Here is a 23754-nt window from a genome sequence, read left to right as displayed (position 1 = left end):
AACAAAGTAATACACGACCTCTGAGCGTTTCGGCTGAGCTTTCTAAGGCATTCTGATATTAAGGTACATACATACATACATACATACATACATACATACATACATATATATATATATATATATATATATATATGTATATATATATATATATGTATATATAGAATGTCACATATAACATAAATAAATAATAGTAAATAAGTGATAATAATATATCATGATCATGATGATCATGATATCGCTTTAGAAATAATAAATGCGTATGTAATAAATGTAATATTATGGATAACAAATGCACACTGATCCGTCAATCTTGAATAGTAGTTGGAAGTAATTGTTATTTAGAGTGTTAGAATTATACTAAAGGAATCGGAACCAAATGGAGAAAGTAAACAAAACACAAAGAGCAGACATGATGTGAGTTGCTATCAAAACTGGCCAGCTTGACCCGATTCTCCGCCGTAGCTCCTAGGTCACTGGGTCAACTAAGTGCTCACACATGACCTCAATACATCTACCAACGCAGATGCCGTTGTTGAGGTCGCACATCTGAGTAAGAGAACAATTTTTCGACATCACAGGTATAGGATCAATAAGATCCTTGGATTGTTTCACCGATGACACGAAAAGTTATCTGTCAATTCCCGTAACTATTCTCGTTCGCCTAAGTGGTGATTCGAAACTGATTCTTGCTATTCTGTATTCGCTTCTCGTTTCTCGCTATTCTGTATGAACTGTTCGAGAAAGTTTTTAGCATCACCATTTTGTTACAATACCAACTGTGCAGTAACTAGTCATTTTCAACATTTCTTTGGAGAAATCAAACCATTTCACAAGTTTTTTTTCTTTTTCGTAAATGTATAAATAACACCAAAACCGATGACTTATAACAAGTATAGATTTGTCAATACTACAACAACGAATTTTAACAAATGATAATAACTATACAATAACAATAACAATTCAAAAACAAGTTATCCAAAATCCTCTTCGACCAAGTCAGATTTTATGTCCAGTATATCTATCAAAACGATAAACCTTGTGATGTTGTGAAGAGCGATTTTAGAAAAGAGAATTTACCCAAGGAATTATCCTGAGCCCACGATTTTTCATTCTACAGTATAATACTATTTGGAAGGTGCTGCTTCTGCTAGTTCTATTTGTGGTTTTTTTTTAATTATAAGAGAAAATTATCTGGCACCGTAGGAAGGTCAGGGGGTCAGAAAGAGCTCGTTTCATAGGACTTCTGTTCATTCCTTTCCTTCTTACCTTTGTTTAAATTTGGTCTTCATCAACGATAGTATAAGCTTTCGGTTTAAAAGGCCGAAGAACCACTCGTTCTGTGCAGCTTGAATCTTTTGAGCTTTGTTTACCGGGCAAGGTGTTAAGCACCGTGTACACGCCCACTGTACCACGAATAATCCTCAAATAATCTCTGTTTGACAAATAAGGGAGAACATTCAGTCAGTTCGCTTCTTGCTTTCGGCTATGCGACTTACTGTACTGATTTTAGTTCTCAGTCTAAAAATTACGGTAATTGATAACTCTTCATAAATAAATGAGAAGATTCTAATGTTTGTTCCAACATTTTTTGACTATCAAGATAAAACCCCAGATAACTAACATTCAAAGAAAATTGTTGAAATCAAGTTGTGGTGCATATATTATGCAGTAATGGACATATTAGGAGAAAAGAAAGTTTGTTCGGATCTCTCCACGGTACAATCTATGGTTCTTGAATAAAACAAGTTAAAACCACAAGACTTTTTTTTCCGAAATCAAATGAATGTCAGCTCTCGAAACTTGTTGTTCCAGCTGTAGATAACATTACCTAGTCTCTATGATCCTATTCTATGTTTTACTCTACGTTCCTATCTGCTGCACAATGAAATCTATAGATTTTCACGTGATACTGTACTGGTTTATGTAATTTAAAGACATCACCCCACGAATCTGGGGTGGTGCGGGTTTCAGGTAGGTTATGCCTATATGTTCAAGGTGGGTCGCAGATTATGAGTAGATGGGTGATTCCGTCCACTTCTTCTTAACTGCCGTAAAAACGGCACGGAAGATGCGGTTTCGAGTGTTCCGGGGCGCTAATTTCTACAACGAGTTCGATTGGAGCGCGCCAGTGTTGTGCGCACGCCGCATCTTCCGAGCCGTTTTTTACGGCAATTAAAGGCAGCATAATACGAATCTGGGGTGGTACGGATTTCAGGTGGAGTATCCGTGTACGGAGTCGTAGATTATGGAGACAGGGGTGGTTCCGCTCCTCTCTCCCTGAATCACTGCAAACAGAAGGCCCCTGAGTGCTGTTTTGTACGATGCCTTTTATTGCAGCGCCCCACCCTTGCACGCGTAGCGTCCCTTACTGCCTATCGGGACAGTTCGAATTGGATTTTCGACGAATCGCAGGGCGGAGGCGGCGCAAGGAGTGGGGCGTTGCAATAGATACATATCGTACAAAACAGCATTCTGGAGGCGACTGTTTGCAGTGATGCAGCGAGAGATGAGCGGAACCACCCCCGTCTTCACAATCTACGACCCCATATAGGCATAACCCACCTGAAACCTGCACCACCCCAGATTCGCGGGGTGATGCCCTTAAATGGTAAAAGGTGTTCACTTCCTAACTAATGTTATCAACAGCTGGAATAACAAGTTTCAAGAACTCACGAACCATTCTTGTGTCAATCTTATCGAAAAGTTGCATGAATTTATTCTCTACTAGTTACCATCCAACATCTGCTATTAGTGAATTTCCATTCATTTCTAAAAGGTAGGAGATTTTTGAGGTTATCAAATAATTTGCAGTCCTAATATTGTCATCAGAAACAATTCGAGCGAAGGTAGAGAAGAATAATTTTGTTGCATTCCATTGCAAAAACCACGGAACGCTAGAAGAATAAGACTAATATTCTTAACATGGGAAAGAACTTTCAGTTTATCTATTTTGTTTGAGGATCATAGGGAAAAGTGTCTAAATTAGAGCATATTTGAGAATTAACCGCAATTCATATCTCGGTTTCATCGACTTTTTCTCTGTCATTACATATGTTTTGAAAACTTTTTAGTATAAAAGTAGGACCGTACATGAAAACGATATCATTAAAATACTTTTTTTTTATGTAATAACACTCTATTACATGGATTAATGAAGTAGGAGATTCAGTCACCTCGAAGTCCATTGCTGTTTATTCGTTCTCACCCTGACTTACTGATTTTTTTAAAATCAATCTTAGTCATTGTATTGTAAAAACGATAAAGGATAAAGTCACTGGCGTATCAATCCACTTGGGAAAACACGCGTTCTACTGCAATTCGTAACCGTTGAGGATTTTTGGAACGCGCGCAGCCTAACAATGAGTTGCGGGGGCCAACCGATAGTTATGTCAGTGTTTATTTTTATCGACCCCGGAGAGATGAAAGGCTTGGTTTGCACCAGGGCGGTTTCAAACCGTGCGGCTACAATGGACGTCTAACCGACCGCGCCACATCGGCTCCGTCACTGTTTCACAGTGGCGAAATCATTGCGGATTTCATTTAGCTTCACAGTTAGTCACTATGAACAAGCGATCTACATCCTCCATATTGAGATGTCCCAGCAACTGCCTGCCTACGCATTGTATTCTGTGAATTCGTAAGCTGAAGAGAAGAAAAAAATTTCCAGAGTTGCGAGTTCAGTCAAATGTATAGAATCTTAGGGCAAAAATCATGTACAACGACATCGCAAGTAATAAATTACATTAAGTGAGTTCAGCTTGCCTCGTCATCACGCAAAGCAAGGCAATTATGTGAATGTGTCGCCAGTGAGCCAGCTAAGTGCAGCTGTAAGGTATGTTTGGAATTTTCAGGAATCAACTATAGTGAAATCAATTATCGAACATGGTGACGGCATTCACTTTTATCTGAGCATCGGTCGAAGGTCTAACTTTTTTCTCAGGTTTTTTAAGTACAATTTTTATTTCGCGAAGTCGCTTCAGTGACCAAAATATCTTCTCAGTGAAGTTTGAATCTTAGAGATTCTTAGGCGTTAAAAAGCGATTTAAAAAGACCCTTTTTGTCACGGTCAAATTGTTCTAACGCATGAGCTAAGATCCCATCGTTAAGCTTGAAAATGTCGTATTTTTCTTTTTACTCTTTATTGATCCTCATCATAAAATGGATGCAAAAATGTAGAGCGCAATGTTGCAAGTGGTGGTTGTCCACGCTATGTCATTCAAAGACATCATCCCACGTATCTGAGGTGGTACAGATTTCAGGTGGAGTATTCGTATACGGGATCGTAGATTATGGAGAGAAGAGTGATCCCGTCCATTTCTTTCTAATTGCCGTAAAAAGCGGCCCGGAAGATATGGCTTCAGGCGTACTGGCGCACTATTTTCTATAGGGAGTTCGACTGGAGCGCGCCTGCCTTGTGCGGCGCCGCATCTTCCGGGCCGTTTTTTACGGCAATTAGGAAGAAATGGATGGAATCACCCCCCTCTGCATAGTCTCCCATCCTGTATACGAATAACACCTGAAACCACCTGAAATCTGCACCACCTCAGATTCGCGGGGTGATGCCTTTAAGCCGGTCTCTTGAAGTTTTTGCTTACCTCATTTTTGCAGTTAAGTCGCCAGATCCACCTTATTTCATGAATAGGAACTAAAAAATTGCTTTTTTTTCTGAAAATTTCACCTACTTCCTCGTGTGCTCATCTCTTTTGGTTCATGTACTTACTTTTACGGACCATGGGAAGGCAATTAGAATTGCAATAACGAGGAAACACCGCTGTGCAACTTTGCAACCATGCTTTCATACTAATCATCTTCTAGGTGACCTCCTCTTCGGATCCTAAGGAAAAGGTGCAGATGACTTGTTCTTGTGCAGGGCCTGTGGCACCGAGATGCGTTTGTGAAGGGAATAATCAGGCACGCTCTAATTTCAATATTTCAATAATTGGATTTTCCTAAATTCAGTGAACGTGTCGACGCTGATTATAATGGGTCTAAATTAGTTACGATGCAAAACTGATTTTGTTCAAAATGTCACGAGCTGGGTAGGTTTCGTTGAGAACTAATCAATTAATTTAATAAATGACGGATTTTCACTCGAGACGCACATTTAGTGAAACGTAGTTCTGTGGATTCATTTTCACAGCTCAAATATGACACATCTAATCATCTTCTGGGCTCACCATTATAGTCAGGGTCGAATGTCGAACAGACTTTGCGTGACGCGTCCGCCGCTATTTATTCTTTTCCATGTCTTAATCGTGGGTGGCATGGGTGTTGTCTGGAAAATCTAGGATTACGAGGCCGTCGACAAGTTTCCATTATTTAATGTTTCCTGAATTGGCTGTAAAAATACATCTACAACACTGATTATCTCGAGGTTGAGGTTATGAAGACTTGAATTGGTATTTCAGCCTCCGCCTTCGCTACCTTCACCAGAGCTGATTTCTCAGACTTCACTGAATGTTTGCTCTGACCAGTGTCGTGCGAGCTGCATGGAAGCGTGCAATTTGTTGCAGTTGTCGAAATGTAGTGAGGTAAAATCGGCAACCTCTTATTATAGTATTTGGTATCAATTTTACTTATTTTGTTGCTCGTACCCCTTTTCTTTATGATTTTTTAAAAGGAAAAGTGTACACAAGCGGACAAAAAAATGGGCGGTTTAGTCAAGAAGGCGCTATTTCCGTGCTGCTTCCTGTTGTCTTGTGTCTGCACTGCACGGGTTGACAGTGCACATTATTTTTGCCTGAGGCGCTCCCAGCGAAGGCGGGCATTGGCATTTCTCCCTCTACCCTCCGCATGCACTATTCGACAGAGCGATTTGTGATGCTAACGGAAAAGGATTAGGTACATCAGTGACTGTGAAGGAGTCCTTAGTACCCACAATTACACAAGAAAAAAAAACTCACTTGAAAAACAAGACAATGGAAAAGCGATGGGTAGTGTGTCTGCGGTAACTTATTGATAAACGTTCGATCGATCGATTCAAAGCAAAACATGAACTAAAGCAATACTATTACAAAAGAACAATACATATACAGTATAGACAGTATGTCTATAGCAAAAGCATGTACGAGCATACGCAAGCTCGTGCACCACACATAGTGTCGTTTTTCTGACTATACATATAGTCGGGTCAAAACAACATCAGGCATGGTGCATTTCCGTACGGCCTCACTGTGGAGGTAACAGTTGGGACCGAGGTGGGACCATCGCCAGCTGCAGCGATGGGTGGTGTCAGCAAAGGGTTCCAGTGGGCTCCATGCCGCTACGCTCCACTGCACCGCCTCAGGAAAAGCCACGTACGCAATTGCACCGTGTTTCATGTCATGTGTGTGTGCTTTGACCCCACTATGGATACCCATTTGTCTACATAGTTACCTTACTTTTATCTAATTTTACGTATGATACGCCTTAAAAATGGAGAGGTAAGTGGGATAAGCCACCTTAAAGGCATCACAATTTCAGGTGGGATTCGTTGTCGGGATGGGAGACTACGGAGAAGGGATGATTCCGTCCATTTTTGTATTGCCGTAAAAACAGCCCGGAAGATGCGGCGCCGCACAAGACTGGTGCGCTCCAATCGAACCTCTTGTACAAAATGGTGCGCCAAAACTGAGCCGTATCTCCGGGCCGTTTTTTCGGCAATTAGGGGAAATGGACGGAATCCCCTCTCCGTGCTCCCTCCTGTTACATCCCACCTACGCACCTTTGGTGATGGGAGATGCGTTGGCTCACTTACTGACTACTTACTTATCGATTTCTATCATTTCTCGTCTGTACCGATGAAAGTTCGTGAACGAGTGCTGATGATGATGACTCTACAGAGGGGCTGTTTTGCACGAAAAGTCGATTTTGTTTGTACATCTTTCAAAATCGTAAAGCGTTTCGAACAATCCGGAATCTTGATGACTGCAACCTGTGGGGATCAGACTACTTGAGATATTCTACTTTATTTTCTTTTTGAGATATTTTACAAATGTTGTGACTTTTCAGGCTTTGACACAGACGACGACGCCGTCTCGTCAGCCGTAACAAGAGTGTGTGTTAATTAGCTGGCTTCAATCATTCTCTTTGAAAAAAAGAGTGATTGATTAACAAGTAGCAACAAAAGTGTGAACATTTCTCCATACTAAATTCTACTGATATTAGGTCTTTGTAATTTAGTAAAATGCCCAAATAACGATACAAGTGTGTTGAAGCACCGTAAAATAATGCAACTCTGTCCATTTTTTTCTTCAGATTTTGCAGCAAAGATGTGTGGAAGCAGTAAGTAATACTATGTGGTAGAGTTTAGGTTTGTCCTGACGCTTGTTCCTATTCCTGTGGGAAGCAACAAAAGGATAATGCTGGCAGCTCCAAAGATCAGAAGAGAAGCGAGTACAAATTCATCATTCCAAATGAATCGACTGCACAGGTTGTTGCTAATTTTGTAGAGTTTCTTTCGATGCGTTAATTTGTTCCTTAATGAAGTCTATCTCATGAAGAGGGGAGAGAGTAGCGCAGTCGGTGCAAAGTGCGGCTGCGACTGCATGATCGATGGTTCGAAACCAACCTGGTGCTAACCAAGTCTTTCATTTCTTAGCAGTCGACAAATTGGTACCTGACTTGTCTGCGAAGGATAAAACACTGATTCCATACATCGGCTGGCTCCCTCAAATAATTGTAGAGTCAGGTCAAAACGATGGTGTAGTTGAAAGTGGGTGCGCTCGAAGTGACGCGGTGGCGATGGCAGTTGGAATCGAGTTGGGCCATCGCGAACTACAACGATGAACGGTGGTAGCAGTTGGTCCTAACCGCTACGCCTCACCGCACGGCTTCGAGCGCAACCGGTTACGCAACCGCTTCGTTATTCATTCATTCATCCGTTTTGACTCTACTACAGGGTAACCCACGTTCATAAACCTGAACGATTCCGAATAGCAGCCAAACGCATTGACACATCCCCGGCGGATTGAAACGCCAGCGACTTTATCTTCTATTCTTTTATGCTGTATGATCAATTGCATAGGCAAGCATAAAGCTGTGGTAAGAGACCACACCCGCTCTATTCACACGCCCCAACACCGTTCAAGGCAACTGCTCCTTCAAAGTACAAAGACAAGGTCTTTAGCGCATCAATGCGCTTGGGATGTGGGAACACGTCTGACGACAATTTGGAATGCTTGAGGTTTACGAACGCGTGTTGGCCGATGCAATGACTTGCGGGGACCAGATATTTATCTCCCAGACATGTCTGGGAGCAATTTATTGTATATGGAGGGATGAAAGACTTGGTTGGTACTACCACCGATCCGTCACGGTCGGACGTCTCATCGTGCAGTCGCGGTCGGACTTCTTACCAATTGCGCTACAGCCGCCCCTCTTTCATCCTTTGGTGTCGAAAAATTAATATAAAATTTGACTGGGACAACAATGGATGACAATACTAAGTTGATCAAACGTTTGTCTGTCGCGAGTCATGAGGCCTGTACTCTTCTAAAGTGGGACGGTGCATCCTAGAAAAAGATTGACCAACGCCGAGCACTTTGTTGTTTAATTATTGGGAAAATCATCCGTAATTACCAGAAATCCCCAGGTTTTTAGGTTGTTGTTGAACCTCCGCCGGTGTCATTGATACCGATTCAATCCACACCCGTTCCAGTACTGGTGACTGCTACATCTGCTCCCAAAGTAAGTTTCCACGTTCTTATTCAATCAGATTATCTATGAAACACATGGTTTTGAGTGGACGAGATTATCAGTCCTATTAGCCATTTCAACCTCGGAACGTCTGCTCCTGGTGTATTCAACTTGTTCGCTCTTTAATGGGACGGACAGAGAGAAAAACCTTCAGTCTCCAAGTCCTCTGCCCTTGAAACCTTGACATCGTAAACTAGATTTATGTCTTCTTAGTGTGCCAACGAAGTTTTTGTGAAATATTGGTAGTGCCCTTAGGTTTCGACAACCTAATCTTTATCAAGGGTCTGAGAAAATTGTCCAACATGCAGTTCCTTAACAAGATCCAGAATTAAAGGCATCGCCCCACGAATCTGACGTGGTATGGATCTCCAATGGACAAACTCTATACTGGGTCGTAGATTGCTGGATCAGGGGTGGTTCTGCTCATCTCTTCGTTTTTCACGACGATTTCATTGCAACACTCCACATTTGAACACACGTCCAGCCGTGTAGCGGTCGAAAGGCAGTGAGTTCTCCTTGACTGCCTATTCAAGTGAAACCTACGAATAGGTTGCTGAGGGGACCAGAACGTGCACATAGAGAGGTTATAACTGAAGCAAACTGGACTAAAGCGGTTCTCTCGCCGGTTTTTAGGACGACGAGGGAGAAGTGAGCGGAACCAGCCCTGACCCCGCAATCTACAACTCCATCTCTAGCTTTGACCGTGGATTCCCTCACCACGTCAGATTCGTGGTATGCTGCCCTTAAAGATGCTGGACAGTGCGCAGATCTCATCCGCCTTTGGTGACAGTTTGTAAGAACGCGGTGGTTCACCATCCCGCTAGTCGGTGAGATTGGTCAGTTTGTTCTCCTGTTTTGAGTTCTTGCGTGGTGTGCTTAGAACAATATTAAAGTTTGGCAAGGAGAGAGTTCAGTGGGACATGCATAACATCAAAAACTTTCAACCCCTTAGAGGTCTTTGATAAAGACGAAGTTGTCGAAACGTCAGGCTACCAATAAAGTTCCACTGAAACCTCGTTTGGACAACAAGAGAAAACACATCCGGAAAATCCAATGTAAGTCAAGCAAAGGAAGGGCAAATGAGTCAGAGAGTCACTTGGTAGAAGACATTCAGCGCCGACTGGGCGTCTGATAAACACTAATTTAAATAATTTTGATTACGACCGCGACGATGATGGTTTTAGGTCTGCGAAGCTGCATGTATGCCGGAGTGTACCGTGACGTGCACCACTCTTAGACCTGCACTAAGATTGCTCAGTCAACTGATTGAAAGCAAAGTTACAACTTCAGCAGAATGTCAGAAAACATGTAATGAGACGTGCGGAAAAGTCTGTTTGTAAGTTCTTTCATATCAGTGAAAGTGATGAGCTGAAACGGAAGATGGAGCAGAAAGAAAATCTAGGACATCGTGGTGGAGTCGAAATTTTTTTTATTGTGTGAACAACATAACTTTCTTGAATAGAAGTGACGATAGTGGGCGTCAGAAGGAGTTCAAAAGCACAGTCTGCAGAACTATTCAGTATTGGGTTCTAAGAGTAACAAGTATGGTTCAGGAGGTACCTTGTGAACCTTATAGCGAAATCGTGGAACACGCTCTGCAAATATAGAAGTAGTTTAGCCCACTGATCAATCTATCCAAGGAAGGGACTCCGCACATGGATGACATGATTTAGCAGAACTGTAAAAAGTGGAATATAGATGGAATTAAGTTGAAAGAGAACCTCTTACGTTAGCACGGCTATTGAGATCCAATCCATGCTGTTTTATACCGGTAATCTAACTGTGTAAATAGTTGCTTCGTCGAGTGAATTGATGGGCTAAGATCCATATATTTTCTGCATCCGTAGAAGCTGTTTAGGCGTATTCGTTCTGATAGTAGTGAACTACGTCACGATACCCACCTTCTACCTGAAAAAATTCGACGTCGAAAATTCTCGCTAACACCGCATTTTACATATTTCGGTCCGACATCTCACAGCACGGCAAGCGCACTTGACTACCTTTTATTTTTCTCCTCTTGCGATTCTCACATTTCTGCACATATCACATAGCCTGCGTCTTGCGTGTCCGTTTCAATTTTCAAAATATTGAGAAACTTGAGTTGAGAAAGAAGTTTCAACACCGTTCTCATGAAAAATAGGGATGAGGAGTCGCGATATAGTCGAGTCAACCTGGTCTGGTGCTTCTGCGCTCGAAGTGCCGCGGCAGAGTTAACAGCTTCAATCAAGTAGAACCATTGTTTATTCCAGCACTCCGTTTCCACGGAGGAGGGTTCCGCTTCGTTTACGGCCGCTAGCTCCTACACTATGAACAGAGCTGCTCACGCAACTGCGCTGAGTTTCATTTCGTTTTGACCCCACGATCTATCGTGGTCGTAACTTTAACTCGAAGGCTGTCCACAGAGTTCACGGCCGCGCGAGCGTACGGTCGTGAACGCTCAATAACTATCAAGCGCAGGGCCGTGCGGGCGGCGCCGTCCGCGCAGCTGTGGACTCTGCGGACAGCCTTATGCGCTAAGTGGGTTCCGATGTGTTGCAGTGTGTCGCAAAACACATGCATGGGGGGGGGGGGGTGAACTTTGCTAGCTCCCAATACGGCCAGCTGGCATTGTTGTCACACTGCTACTCATACTTGCAAGTAAAACACATTCAAAAAACATTCTTTAGGACTACTGGAATGACTCCTACACAATGTGTGGGCAGCTGTGAACCGACGTGTGAGGAAACGTGCGCGGAACAGTGTATATCTCCATGCATGCCGGCCTGTCATCCAGAATGCGTTGAGGTGAAGCTACAGAAATTACATTAAAGGTGTTCTACCTAGAAGTACCAAGGGCCAAGAAGCAGTAGTCAATTCAAAACGAGTGCTTGACTTTTTCGATTGCTCGGTAGCTGAAGTGTAATTTACAGTTGTTGAAAATATCACAGGATTAGCGCAGTTAATAACAGTTAACCCCTCGATTTGTTCCGCAATTTGCAACTTGAGACTAGAAGTCATAGGATTAAGGGACAAAAGCATGTTGCACTTGTATATGCCCGTGAACACAAAAAGAATATTTTATCATGGCCGGGATCTAGACTTGAAATCTGCTATTGATTCCCAATTTCGAGCTGAAAAGTAGAAGTTTTTGGACAAAAGTAGGCCTCAAATACATGGGTTACAGCTACCGATCAAATCTTTACATTTGCTGACAATTTCACCTGATTGCTTTAAATCATAACTTTTTTTAGAGAAGACGTTAGCGTTGATGTTCTTACTTCAGCAGTTCTTAGAACTCATGAGACCAGAATAGGTGTGCATCACATTCAGAGAGATTTCCCTCCAGGCCGCCAACATTTATTCTCGCCTTGGTAGTGCACGCCCACTTCCGGCACCAGCCGTGATGTTACCGCCTGAAAGAACAATCGCCAGACCTGTGAAGTTGCGGCCACTATGTGTTAGCGAATGCGAGGTATGATTAGTGTTTGTGAGAGGAACATGGAAATCCGATTATTTCGCAAAATTCTCGTTTGAGTTGAATGATGATGAACAGCTCCTCATCTAAACAGTCGCAGAAGTGGCTGCGCGTGTTGAAGCTAGCGGTTAGGATCGACGTGGGACCATCGTGAACTGCCTCAATGAGTAGTGCTAGTAAGGATCCCCACCCAACCCTAACCACTACGCTCCACCGCACAACTTCGAGCGCAATTCGCTTCCATCATGTCGTTTTGCCCCGACTATACCACACGTAAATATTTACAGATTCAATGCGAGCATCAGTGCGCAGCTCACCAATTACCTGGTCGTCAGTGTGAAAGTGCGTGCCAGAGAACATGCTTCCCGGTATGCCAGGCAAAGTTAAGCCGACGATACAAGCCCCCGGAGAGAAAATTCGAACCATGAACGACATACCATTGACTTCTACTTGTTATCCATTACAGTTAATTTACAGCATAAAATAATCATTTAGTTGTAGTTCTCCCGCTCTATTCAATAGCATGATGAACTCAAGGTGTTTGTGTTCACCACACCAATTACATCTCCAAGCCATACATACTACTATTTTTAGCTGTTCCATTGATTTCTGTCCTCTAACTCCAGGTAAACTGTTATTGTAAATAGGGTAAACATGCACATCATAGATACGAACTCTATTTATTCGATTCAAGATTACTCAGGTGAAATCAGTAGGGTGGAAGGAGGTGTAATGTTATTGGACGCTTCGAATATGCTATGGTTATAGACAGTGCTCTTGTCTTGTTCATCCTCTGCTCTATTTTTATTTTACTTTATCTGATTCTTTTTCTTTTATCTCCTATTTTTTTTAGAATAATTTTTTTACTACCTCCTATTTTTATAACATAACAAATACAGTCCGAGTAAAACGTATGGATTTGGAGTGAATAATGGACTGACCCCTTTCCTCAGCCCGTAACAAGTCATTAAAGACCTCTTTTCTTCTTGATTTGATTGTTTTCATCATTGCTGCGCATAATATTTCCTGATTAGGATTACCTTAAGCCATGACAAAGTCCGTGAAGTACATTATTCTTATCATTCGTTTTGCTGTTGAAGAATCTCTAGGATTCTAGTTGATGGGTTTAGATTTCTCTACTATTTCTTCGCAAAACTATGTATGAATAGCATTTTTCTTTCTATACTTTTTCGAAATATCAGAAGTGCGTTGACTGTGCGTAATTAATAGAAAGGTGGGGAGGGGGCAGAAATTCCACTACTAGAAGTCGCCACTAGAGGAGATTCGTCGGCACGAAAATAAATTAAAGAAAGAAATAAATCTTTAAAAAAACAGGGTAAAGATGGTTTTATTAGTAATTACGGAGAGGATACTATTCGTGATATTTGTACAATTCACAACCATTCCAAGAAAGGGACATAAACTAAATCCTCACAAACTAGGATTTTCGAGGTAACCTAAGAGCAAAACAGATAGCAAAATTAGTGGAAAAGGACTTTGCTAAGGCTTCAAAATTCTGCTCACAAAAAGAGGTGGAAACCATGAAAAACAATAGGAAAAGAGATCCGAGGAGCTTGTAGCTATTTAGCTCGATGCTTTCTGTCTAGAAGGTGCATCACATTTTGCGCCTACCTTGAGAGCAGGACCGGCTGTTCACTAATCATTATGTTTTATCATTAATTGACAGTAGTCAAACGTTGATCAAGGAATTGTTCGAAATGGCATCCACTCGTGCTGAAAATCCCTCCTGAGTGACGTCAAACCTTATAGTGAGGAAGAATAGACCTACTGCTTCAGCTGACTGCACTGCTTGGTTCGACGTATTCAGATCAAGTAATTGGGCTGTCATAAATGTTCTCTCAATAAACTGAGAGAATGTTTTCCAGTTTATTGAAGAAAATATTGAGAAAAAAATCGAAAGGATCAATCTTGTTGCAGCACGAATTCCGAAGAGATACGAAATCAAATCATCTCTCAAAGTTAAGTCAAACTAGCGAGTTAACATGAATTGTGAATTGATCACGTTATTCTTCATAAAAGCCAGTGTCTTTCCCTCGGAAGTTAGCAGAAACCCCAGAAACGAAGTTCTCACCACATCGCTTGTGCGGATGAGCCAAATTCAATCTATTCTGTGTCTGTAATATCAACAGTGTAGAGGTGACACTTTCATTTCTCATTTTTTTTTCATGAGATCTGAATTCGTCAGATAGGAGCCGTCACTCCTATCTCTGAGGTGCGAGGAGTCAGGTTACAGGAAAAAAACGAGCGAAAATTCGGGACGCCCTCGGAAGAAAAATCAATCAAGAAGAAGATCAACGATCAGTATAGAATTCAGGAGAGCAAGTATAACATTATGCGTCGACCTTTTCTTCACAGTCATAAGATTCATTTAGTTATAAAGATACTCGAATGTAGCAAAAATTACTTAACTGTGTAGAACCTACCTCAAAGGGGAATTCAGCCGGAATCAATCAGTTTGAAACGCACAGCACTAATAGTACGAATATTTGAAAATTACATTTTTTTCTGTGACTGCTATAACTTCTCCTTTAGAACTGAGCTGAGATATGTATACATAACATGCCCTGTAGTAGAGTCAGTAGGAGGTTCCGCGGTGACTGAGATTGATAGTTGGTTCGAAACCGCTCTATTGCCAACAAAACCTTTCCTCCGGTGTCGATAAATTGGTAGCAGACTTGCTTGGGAGGATAAAAATATTCACTTGATACATTGACCCGCAAGTCATTGTAAGGCTGCACGGGCGCTCATAATCCTCAAACTGTTCTGAATTAAAGTAGAATGCATAGGAGCATCCCTACAAAGATTGTTCAACGCCGTAGAACATATCCTTCAATCCTTTACTATGTATATATTTGGGCGGAATATAGTGATGATGTTTTAATCATATAGAGATCTGAGGAAAATGACCTTTCTTAAAGGCATCACCACACGAATCTGGAGTGGTATGGATTTCCAGTGGAGTATTCGTATACGGGATCGTAGATTATTGAGAGAAGATTGATTCCGTCCATTTCTTCCTAATTGCCGTAGAAAACGGCCCAGAAGATATGGCTTCGAGCGTTCCAGCGCACTATTTTCTACAAGGAGTTCGACTGGAGCGCGCCAGCCCTGTGCGCGCTGCATCTTCCGAGCCGTTTTTTACGGCAATCAGGAAGAAATGGACGGAATCACGCCCCTCTCCGTAGTCTCCCATCCCGTATACGAATATTCCACCTTAAATCCGCATCACCTCAGATTTGTGGTATGCTGCCTTTAAAAGATGAGCAGCGGTCACGTAGTTAGTCATCGTTGGTCTTCCAACGATGGTGCACCGTGTTTAGTTGAAATGAAAATCTTTTACTACTTTACTTTACAATTCCATTTATTGTCCACCTCCTACTGGGATCTGACAATAATCAATGTGAGGTTAATAGCAAGGTAGCCAATTCACTGACTTTGGTGATCCAACAGGACAGGAAATAAAGAAAATAAAAGAAAATAAAATAAATAAAATACAGAGGTGATACGATACAAACGAATACTAATTTGATCGATAAGGAATAGTTTTGATGTCTGCTCACATTAGGTGCTTACGTTAACATAAATTCAAAAATTTATGATGTGAGAGGAGATGTCTGAGATTTGTTTTGAGTGTGTACAGTCGCTTTGAGTATGTCACAAATACACAAAGATATTCGTTCAACATAGCGATAACATACTCATTGCAGGCTCTGACGAAGGCGATTTGGCGAAACGTTAGGCAACTAACGTTACCTAACGTACCTAACTCTTTGATTATTTGCATAACTTCGCACTCTATCCAATGATAAACTTTTAATAGGTGAACTTTTAGAAAAGAAACGTTTTGTTAATCAAGGATGTATGCAGCTTTTTTTAAATTTTATTTCTCTCAGCAATTTCCTGTAATCCTTAGGTTTTCTTCCACTACGCAATCACAATATCGTCATCAATGCCAGAAACTCGTCCAGAGCCGGAGAAATCTCCCCGAGACAGAGGTTCATTTCGAAATCTGCCGGAGCACTTTTTAAATGTGTTCGCCGCGCAGGAGCACGATATAGGTCGAAAATATTTTTTTTGCACTGTTCCAACACTCCATTTCCGGAATTTGTGTAGCATTACATGCTGTAAATGCTCGTTTTCTTTCTTGTTTTTTCGACTGGAAAGAATTCCCTAAACCATAAATATGAAAAATAAAGTGATACAAGACACTATATCATGCAAAAAGTGAACAAAAATACAGGAGTTCGACCACGCAATACATTTTAATGACATCTATGGAAATCGTGCACGGACTTATGCAATCATCCGATATTAAAACAATAGATGTTTATTAGGTCTTAACGGTCCTCGATCTAACCAAATCTGCAGTCCAACTCGAATGAAAAACTTGCTTGATCTAGTAATCGAACATCATAACCATCGTCCACAGCGTTGTGAGAAGGACACTAGACCGGAATATCAGAAAATGAGGCACATTTTAGCGCTCATCTCGCTAGCGCTTACAAGCGATCGAGCGTATTCATAAGAGGTTCTTATATGCCGAACTAATAGGATGGCTAGCGGACTTTTGAACAACGCTGAATACAGTTCGATCCAAAACCCCTTTATAAACGTCCGTTTAGAACAATGAATGTAGAATTAGATTGCCGCCTATGGCTGCTAAATTATTCGTTCAACTTGTTTCCTTTGCTACGGGTGTAGCGACACTATTATGTTTAATTGCTGTTCTTAGTATTGTCAACGACATCAATTCTTTTTATAACCAAAGTATGATTGAACTAAAAGAGTTTAAGGTGAGTAGGAATTATTGCCTCTTTTTTTTTGTGGGCATGTGGATGTTTAAATTATATGAACGTGGAGCATGCACTGCAAAAAATACGACAGGCTATTATTTGCTTCTAACTGCGGTTGTTCTGGAATGAGCACAACAAAAAATCACCCTAGTTCATATTCTCTTGGTCGAAAATGTCGTTATTTTTGAAGACTGCCATCTTTTCTTCTAAGTAAAATGCATAAATTCTCCGATTCGATGCCGCTGTCCTGCAGCACTCCACCCTCGCAACCCACATCTCTTTGTTGCTATTCAAGAAAATTAGCAACGTTTACTACATTGACGTAATTTTTTTTTTTACTTTCAGCTGATTGCGGATGATGCTTGGGATGAGATGGTTCATAGTACCGATTTCTTTTCGACTCCAAACTTCGTTCAAAACACGTTAACTGGTCGAAGAAAACGGTCATTGGAAATCTGCAACTGTATAGAAACTCCCCAAGACTGTCCAGCAGGCAGCCCAGGACCAGTTGGACCACCAGGTGAAGCTGGCCTAGATGGTTCGCCTGGAGCACCAGGAAAACCAGGAGTTAATGGAACGCAACCACTCTTCAAAAAAGTACAGCTGGCGTGTGTGCCGTGCCCGCGTGGACCTCCAGGTCCTCCCGGTCCTGATGGTCCAGAAGGTCTGCCGGGTCCTGCGGGAAGAATTGGGCAGCCTGGATTTGCTGGAAGACCAGGTGAAAGAGGTAAAGACGGAAAAGGAGGCGATGCTGGACAACCGGGTCAGGATGGTTTTCCTGGTCAAAGAGGTTATCCAGGCATTAATAGCATTAAAGGAAAAGGCGCTCCGGGTCGACAAGGAGTTCCAGGTCCAGAAGGTCCACGTGGAGAGCCTGGAAAAAATGGCTCAGTAGGGCCGAGAGGCAATCCTGGGCCGCCAGGAGCTGCTGGTGGTTCCGGAAGATCTGGCGAACGGGGAGAAGAGGGAGCCGTTGGACCAGAAGGAGAGATAGGATTACCGGGATCGGATGCTTCCTACTGTCGTTGCCCGCCTAGAAGTGCAGTGTTCGTGGAGCGTCGTGTTCGCACTTTTCCGCCTTCTTCAATTCCTCTTCCTGTCGAAGATAGCACGGATATCGGATACTAATACAAGATGTGAGATCGAGTATGGGAAAGTGTTTTTAAAATGTGTTATGGTGATAATCTATAGTAATTTATTGCAGTTTAATTTATTACACAGCCTTACAATAAACTACTGTAATGGCATGCTTTACTTCCAGTAACAGATTCAGCCACACCACTTTCATTTCCAAATTTTTGTTTTATTTTTCACGTTTACTGTGGGTTTCAAAAAGATGAAAGAGGTGATTCGAAACCATAAAACACCTGATAAATCTGAAAATTCCAAAAGTAAAGTTTAAGACAGGTTAAGGAAGAGTTTGAAATACACATGTAGCCACAATAGGGGTTCATAAGTTGGATGATCAAAACCATCTGTTGTCAAAAGCTAAAGATGAGGGAACTATTTTTCTCCCAGAAGGTTTACGAAGTGAACAATATTCAATGAATCCAAACCCAATTCCATGAATTTGGTTATTAATGACAGTTTATTGATAAACAAATTGTAGGGAACAGTTTCTTGTGTTGCTTTAATGATCAGCGTGAATGAATATTTGTTGTCGAAAGCTCATCGGGGGTAGCGTTAAAGTAAAAAAAAAAGTAAAAATTCGTACATGTAGATATTCTAATTAGCAATCAATGTTTGCTGATGGTTTTTGGATGAGAATCTTGTGAATGAGCGAGAATTTAACGTCAGCTGTCACATGAACTGAAGCGCACCGAGAGCAACAGGTGGTTAGGGTTTTTCCTCGCTTTCGTGAATGGTATCTGTCTTTCTTTAACATCCGAAGAAAGTTTCTGTCGCTTTTGTTCGATGCTGATCAAATTTCACTTCTTCTAGTCGCACGAGGATTCTCTGAAACTTTATAATTTTTGGGAAACAAGTTTCTATCCATATTCTCTTTTCCATGAGTGTTTTGCAGAGTTATAAAGCTTTACCTATTTTTGTTTCAAATCCAAGGCAATTAGGACGTCCTCGATTGGAACGAGTACAAGTTTACTAGTAATTATCTACTCACAAACTATCAATATATGCCCAACCAATTATTATGAATTCTTTTTTGTAGGACAGATACGTCTTCAAGCCCTATCCAAAATCAGAAACGCGTTGAAAATTTTGAAAAGAAACTAGACTTTAAATGTGTATAATCTTCTATGTAAATAAATAAATAAATGTCCTTTTTTTGTATTTAAACTCTTAGAGTTAAGCTTTCCTTCAGAAATTTTCATATTTTGTTATTACTTTTTGTTTCTCGTCAAATAATTACAGATAGTTAAATCTTGCTGTTCCTAGAAAAGTATGAACACAGCTTCTTCTGTTAATAAGAGAGGAATCACAAACTGCGCTCTCATATTAAACTACGAGGTAACAGACCAACTGCAGAACAACCTCTTCCATCATTTATTATCCAGAGCGCTCATGAAAGCCAAGTTTTCGCTTCTCTCCTGCTCCGTCACCACGAAATGTTGTGGTTACCCCACGAATGAATAGGTGTAGTGGTCTAGTTTTTGAATATGATCGCGATCACTCTCAGTTCCGTCTGCCTGAGAATCTAGAAAAAGGCGTGTGAAACAACCTTGTTTGATCCTTCCTCTCCGCAACTATGCAACCTTTTACGCGATAAAGAACGAACATCTCCATAGTCTTCTCCAACATTTACAACCAATCAGCACAAATAAACTAAAATAACAATAATAAAATAAACAATAGAAGTTGTTCTACCCGCACATTCGTTGATGTGCTGCGAATCGCTTTAGTTCTACTATCCGTAACAAGTTGCGTCGTTGGAGAGACGGGCCCTCACAACGCTGTTTCGCACTCCATGCTCCGGATTAATAGGAAGAGTTGGGCGTTTTCACTCTCATACTCACCAACCACTCACGTACTCCTACATATTCGTAGAGAGATCCAAAGATCGTCAATGTTGTGATGCACTGCCACCAATAGTACACAGTCTCACCACCAAATAAAAGGAATGCTGAAATTTGATTTGGATTGTCTACCTGCTACGTTGTCAAATAATTGAAAAACAGAAAATAAACGCCTGCATTTTGTTGTTCGTTTGTGTTGTTTATTCCCACAAAAACTAGCAAATTTTCTCACGAAGGATTAAATGTTATGTTGACGAAAATTGCACCGATGTTCTCGAGACGAAAACTTAACAAATACTTGATGATGTATGTATGACTGCATAAGTGTTAAATGGTGCTCTGACTGTGTCTGGGATTTTTACTTCAGATTCTTCCTTGAGGTTCTATGCCCGTAGCCATGCTCTCTGGACATTAGGTTATTTTATCCCAACCTCATTTTGGAGGTTGTAGCGCAGTGGTATGGACCACCGTTTCGTCAGCATTTTCAATCGTTTCAATTGTTCAGCACCTTATCTATTATATATTTAATCGGCGATCCAAGTCATCTTCATTGCTCCGGAGATGAATAGGTACCAGATCCTCTGCAAGCATCCTGATACACAGATTCGCTAAAGCACGTAAATCATTGGAACTGCATATCATTGGAACTAACCCGTTCATAAACCTCAAATGCTTCTGAGTTGAAGTTGTAAGCGTTAGCGTATCCAAAAAGTTGATGAATTTAATGGAATCTCCTAAGTTATTCGGTATACCTGCAACAACAAACTTTACACCACAACCGCTTTTTGTTGAATTTCATGTGTTATCTCTACATTTGTCGTCCAGAGAAGCTCTCATTACTCCTCTTCATTTTAAGTCTTGTGTAGGATGAATATTCAACATCTTTCTATCTACTGTTATCCAGACATTACGTATTTCTAATGACATAGACATCTGTTTGTGCACATTCGTTTTGTCTTTGGTCTGCCCCGAAATGCACTTCATAATTACTGTAACGAGTCCTGTAATTTACTTATCTTTGCCGTGCGAGCTACTGTTTAACTTGCAGGAAATAAGAATTGTAGTAATACCCTTAGAGTAGCGAGACTCAAGCATCTCACATGGACGCCGGTCCCACTCAGTGTCTCCCTGCATAACAGTAGTAACAGAACTTCTCAAGAACTTACAGAAGGACTGAAGAAAAAAAAGTGACTTTTTTATGCTCGGGTTCATAGCAGTAATTTTGTTTCACTTTCAGATTCCCATCAGGTTAAGTGAAGGTAAACCAATTCTTACGGTAGTGAGGTCACTGAAAATATTGAAAGTTTCTCGAGACGTAGAGCTTCTGAAAGTGAAGCCTCAGAGAACTTGTCATTTTTACGACCTACGAAAGAATGATGTAATGTATTTCGTTTCTAATGCAATACATGGAAAAAGTAATTCGCCAGGACAAAAGAAAAAAGGAGGGATTCTCAGACGCTCTCCAAGGAATTTCAAATACGTTATAAAAAGGCGAAATTGACTTCTGTGACCGAATCTGCGTGTATATTCCCTGAAATTTTTGGTGATTTTGCTAGAGAGCGAGCCCATCAATTGTCTCTTAATTTAGTGTTTACTAGGGGGGTTTTGAATATTCGGGACGTGATAAGAAAAAGTGAAAATGCAACGAGATGAAATTATTCCTATATCCGCAGTAATTCTACTGAAATCGATATGTTCTATACATAGAATATATATTTCCTATATTTTTAAGTTAGCATTAAACAAACTTCATCTGGAAGTTAGTTCGTTTTCAATTCTTGAAGGTCTTAAACAGTGATAGTGAACTAATGGATATTGAATTGTAGTGAATGTGAAATATGAATTTTGCTCAAATCCCCCGAATTTTCCTACATTTCGAACTTTTACTTGAAGCTTCTTGAATTACCGGAAAATGTAAGTCCACACAAGTTGGATGTGGAATGCATTAACAGAGTACTGGTAAGAAGTTCAGATTTTTGAAAGTAACTGTATCGTGTTACATATGTATGAGAAATCCGCCCTGGTCGTAGGAAAAGCTAGTGCGAACTATAGAGTAAGAGCTTGTATAAGTCAGAAAACTTTGCATCTTGGTGCACATGACAAGTAAAACCCTGGGACAAATTATAGCAGAGGTGCGCACCAAAAAAAGGAGAAAAATTCCCAGAAATAGTTTCTGCTAATGAAGAGTGGTTTGTACTAATTTATTTTTTTAATGTGCAAATTCAGCATTTGAAATGTAGTCGAGCCTTTTTGCTTCGTGCCTGCTTGTGCAAATTAATTAACCTCACCCCGAATAAATTTATTTCTTTCTTTCTTGATAACCGAGAAAAACTTCTATACCACGGGAAAATACTTCACTTTTGCATTGATCCGACCTTCTCTTGAAAAATATCGGCGCCTGTCCGTCTGACGTGATGTGTGCTTTATGGTCTGGTCCTCGCTGAAGCGTAAAATTACCTAGACATATTCGCTTTCACACTTCTGCGAGGTGATTTCTAAGCATGTATGAAATTTTCGGTTAAAGAGTAATAGTTAATTCCTCTATTTTTCCACTCGCACTTGCAATATATAGATCTATTTTTCTAGATTTTAGATTTTTTCGATCGCTTTTACAGAGTGTGCCTTCAAGACCTTGTTTGGTGGCAATTCGTTCCTAATAAATAATTCATCTCTGAGCTTGTCTCCTGGCTGGACACAACGATTGAGGAAGTCATGCATCCACGTGACTGCGTTGATTTCCTGGTTAAACTTTATTTTCTATCTCATATTTTTGAATATTTTTATGAAGGAGCTGTTTTATTCAATGCTCCCTACACCATTCCATTTGCATTGCGTTTTCAGAAGTTTTGGAAACTAATCGTCTGCTTGTAGAGGAGATTCACTACTACTTTTCCATTTATATAAATATGGTTTGTCTATTTTTTTAATACCACTACTTATTATTTTAATTTTAATTTATTTTATTATCATTAATTCAATTTAAATTTGGTTCTTACCGGTCTAAATCTGTTCAGTTTTCCTACCTTCTTAACTTGATGCTTGGGTAGTTATTTTTGCCCTCAAAACATCTACGTAATTTCCGAAATGTCTGACTTCATAACTTTCCTTGCTGGTACCAATTTGTTATGACCTGAATGCACCTTCATCTATTCTTTCTTTTTCTTTTTTCTCTCATTTTACCCTTGGTTCAGTGACTCACTTGAAACTCATTCATAATCGCGTGCCTACAAATCTTTTGACCCATTCATTCTGTTTATCCAGACCGTTACATCGTGGGCGTCCGCAGGTTTGACGAGTTCTCGGAAACACTCATTGCGGCGAGTACTCCAACGTCCAGAGAAGCCACAAGCAAACTACACACTTTGAGCATGGACTATAAATTGAGCACAACTCGCGCTTTGCGGCAGCTTTGATCGTTAACCATCAATTTATTCTGGATCATCATCTCTAGACCACGAATATAACCGAGAATACCCTTACACCAGCTGTTATTTCTACAATAAAGCCCTCAAAGACTTTTCGTAGCATAGTCCTAGTGAATTCTACAAATTAGTAACTATTTTATTTTACTTTATTATCCTGAAAAGCTAGTTTGGCGGAAAAGTGAAAATTCACCATTAGGTCTTTACAGTCGGGTGTTCAATAATGGCTGATGCTCTAAATAAACGTTCCATCCTCGATGCTGATAAAATTTTATCATCCTTCACTGGGAAGAAAAAAAACCGCTGACTTCACACACTTGATAGGCTTCGCCAGTCATTGTACAGGCTGCATATGCGTCCATAAACTTTACAATGAAAGATTTGAAATGTAATCGAAGGCGTTCGCTTATCCGGAA

The 23754-nt window shown here is 40.8% G+C and overlaps 1 protein-coding gene across 1 annotated transcript; it reads left to right on the top strand.

The window, feature by feature from the left end:
- Nucleotides 1-6398: 6398 nt before the first annotated feature.
- On the top strand, nt 6399-18072 carry RB195_019710 (uncharacterized protein; the record flags this gene model as incomplete). The annotated part of the gene is made up of 8 exons (XM_064187691.1): nt 6399-6422; nt 7292-7411; nt 8581-8667; nt 9861-10012; nt 11343-11460; nt 12002-12127; nt 12418-12498; nt 17290-18072. 8 exons carry the CDS (start codon nt 6399-6401, stop codon nt 18070-18072), a joined length of 1491 nt encoding a protein of 496 aa, XP_064043572.1.
- Nucleotides 18073-23754: the final 5682 nt, after the last annotated feature.

This window comes from Necator americanus, chromosome II (genome assembly GCF_031761385.1).
Source record: "Necator americanus strain Aroian chromosome II, whole genome shotgun sequence".
NCBI lineage: Eukaryota > Metazoa > Nematoda > Chromadorea > Rhabditida > Ancylostomatidae > Necator > Necator americanus.
The sequence above is the reverse complement of the archived record's forward strand: the minus strand, read 5'-3'. Positions and strand labels throughout refer to the sequence as shown.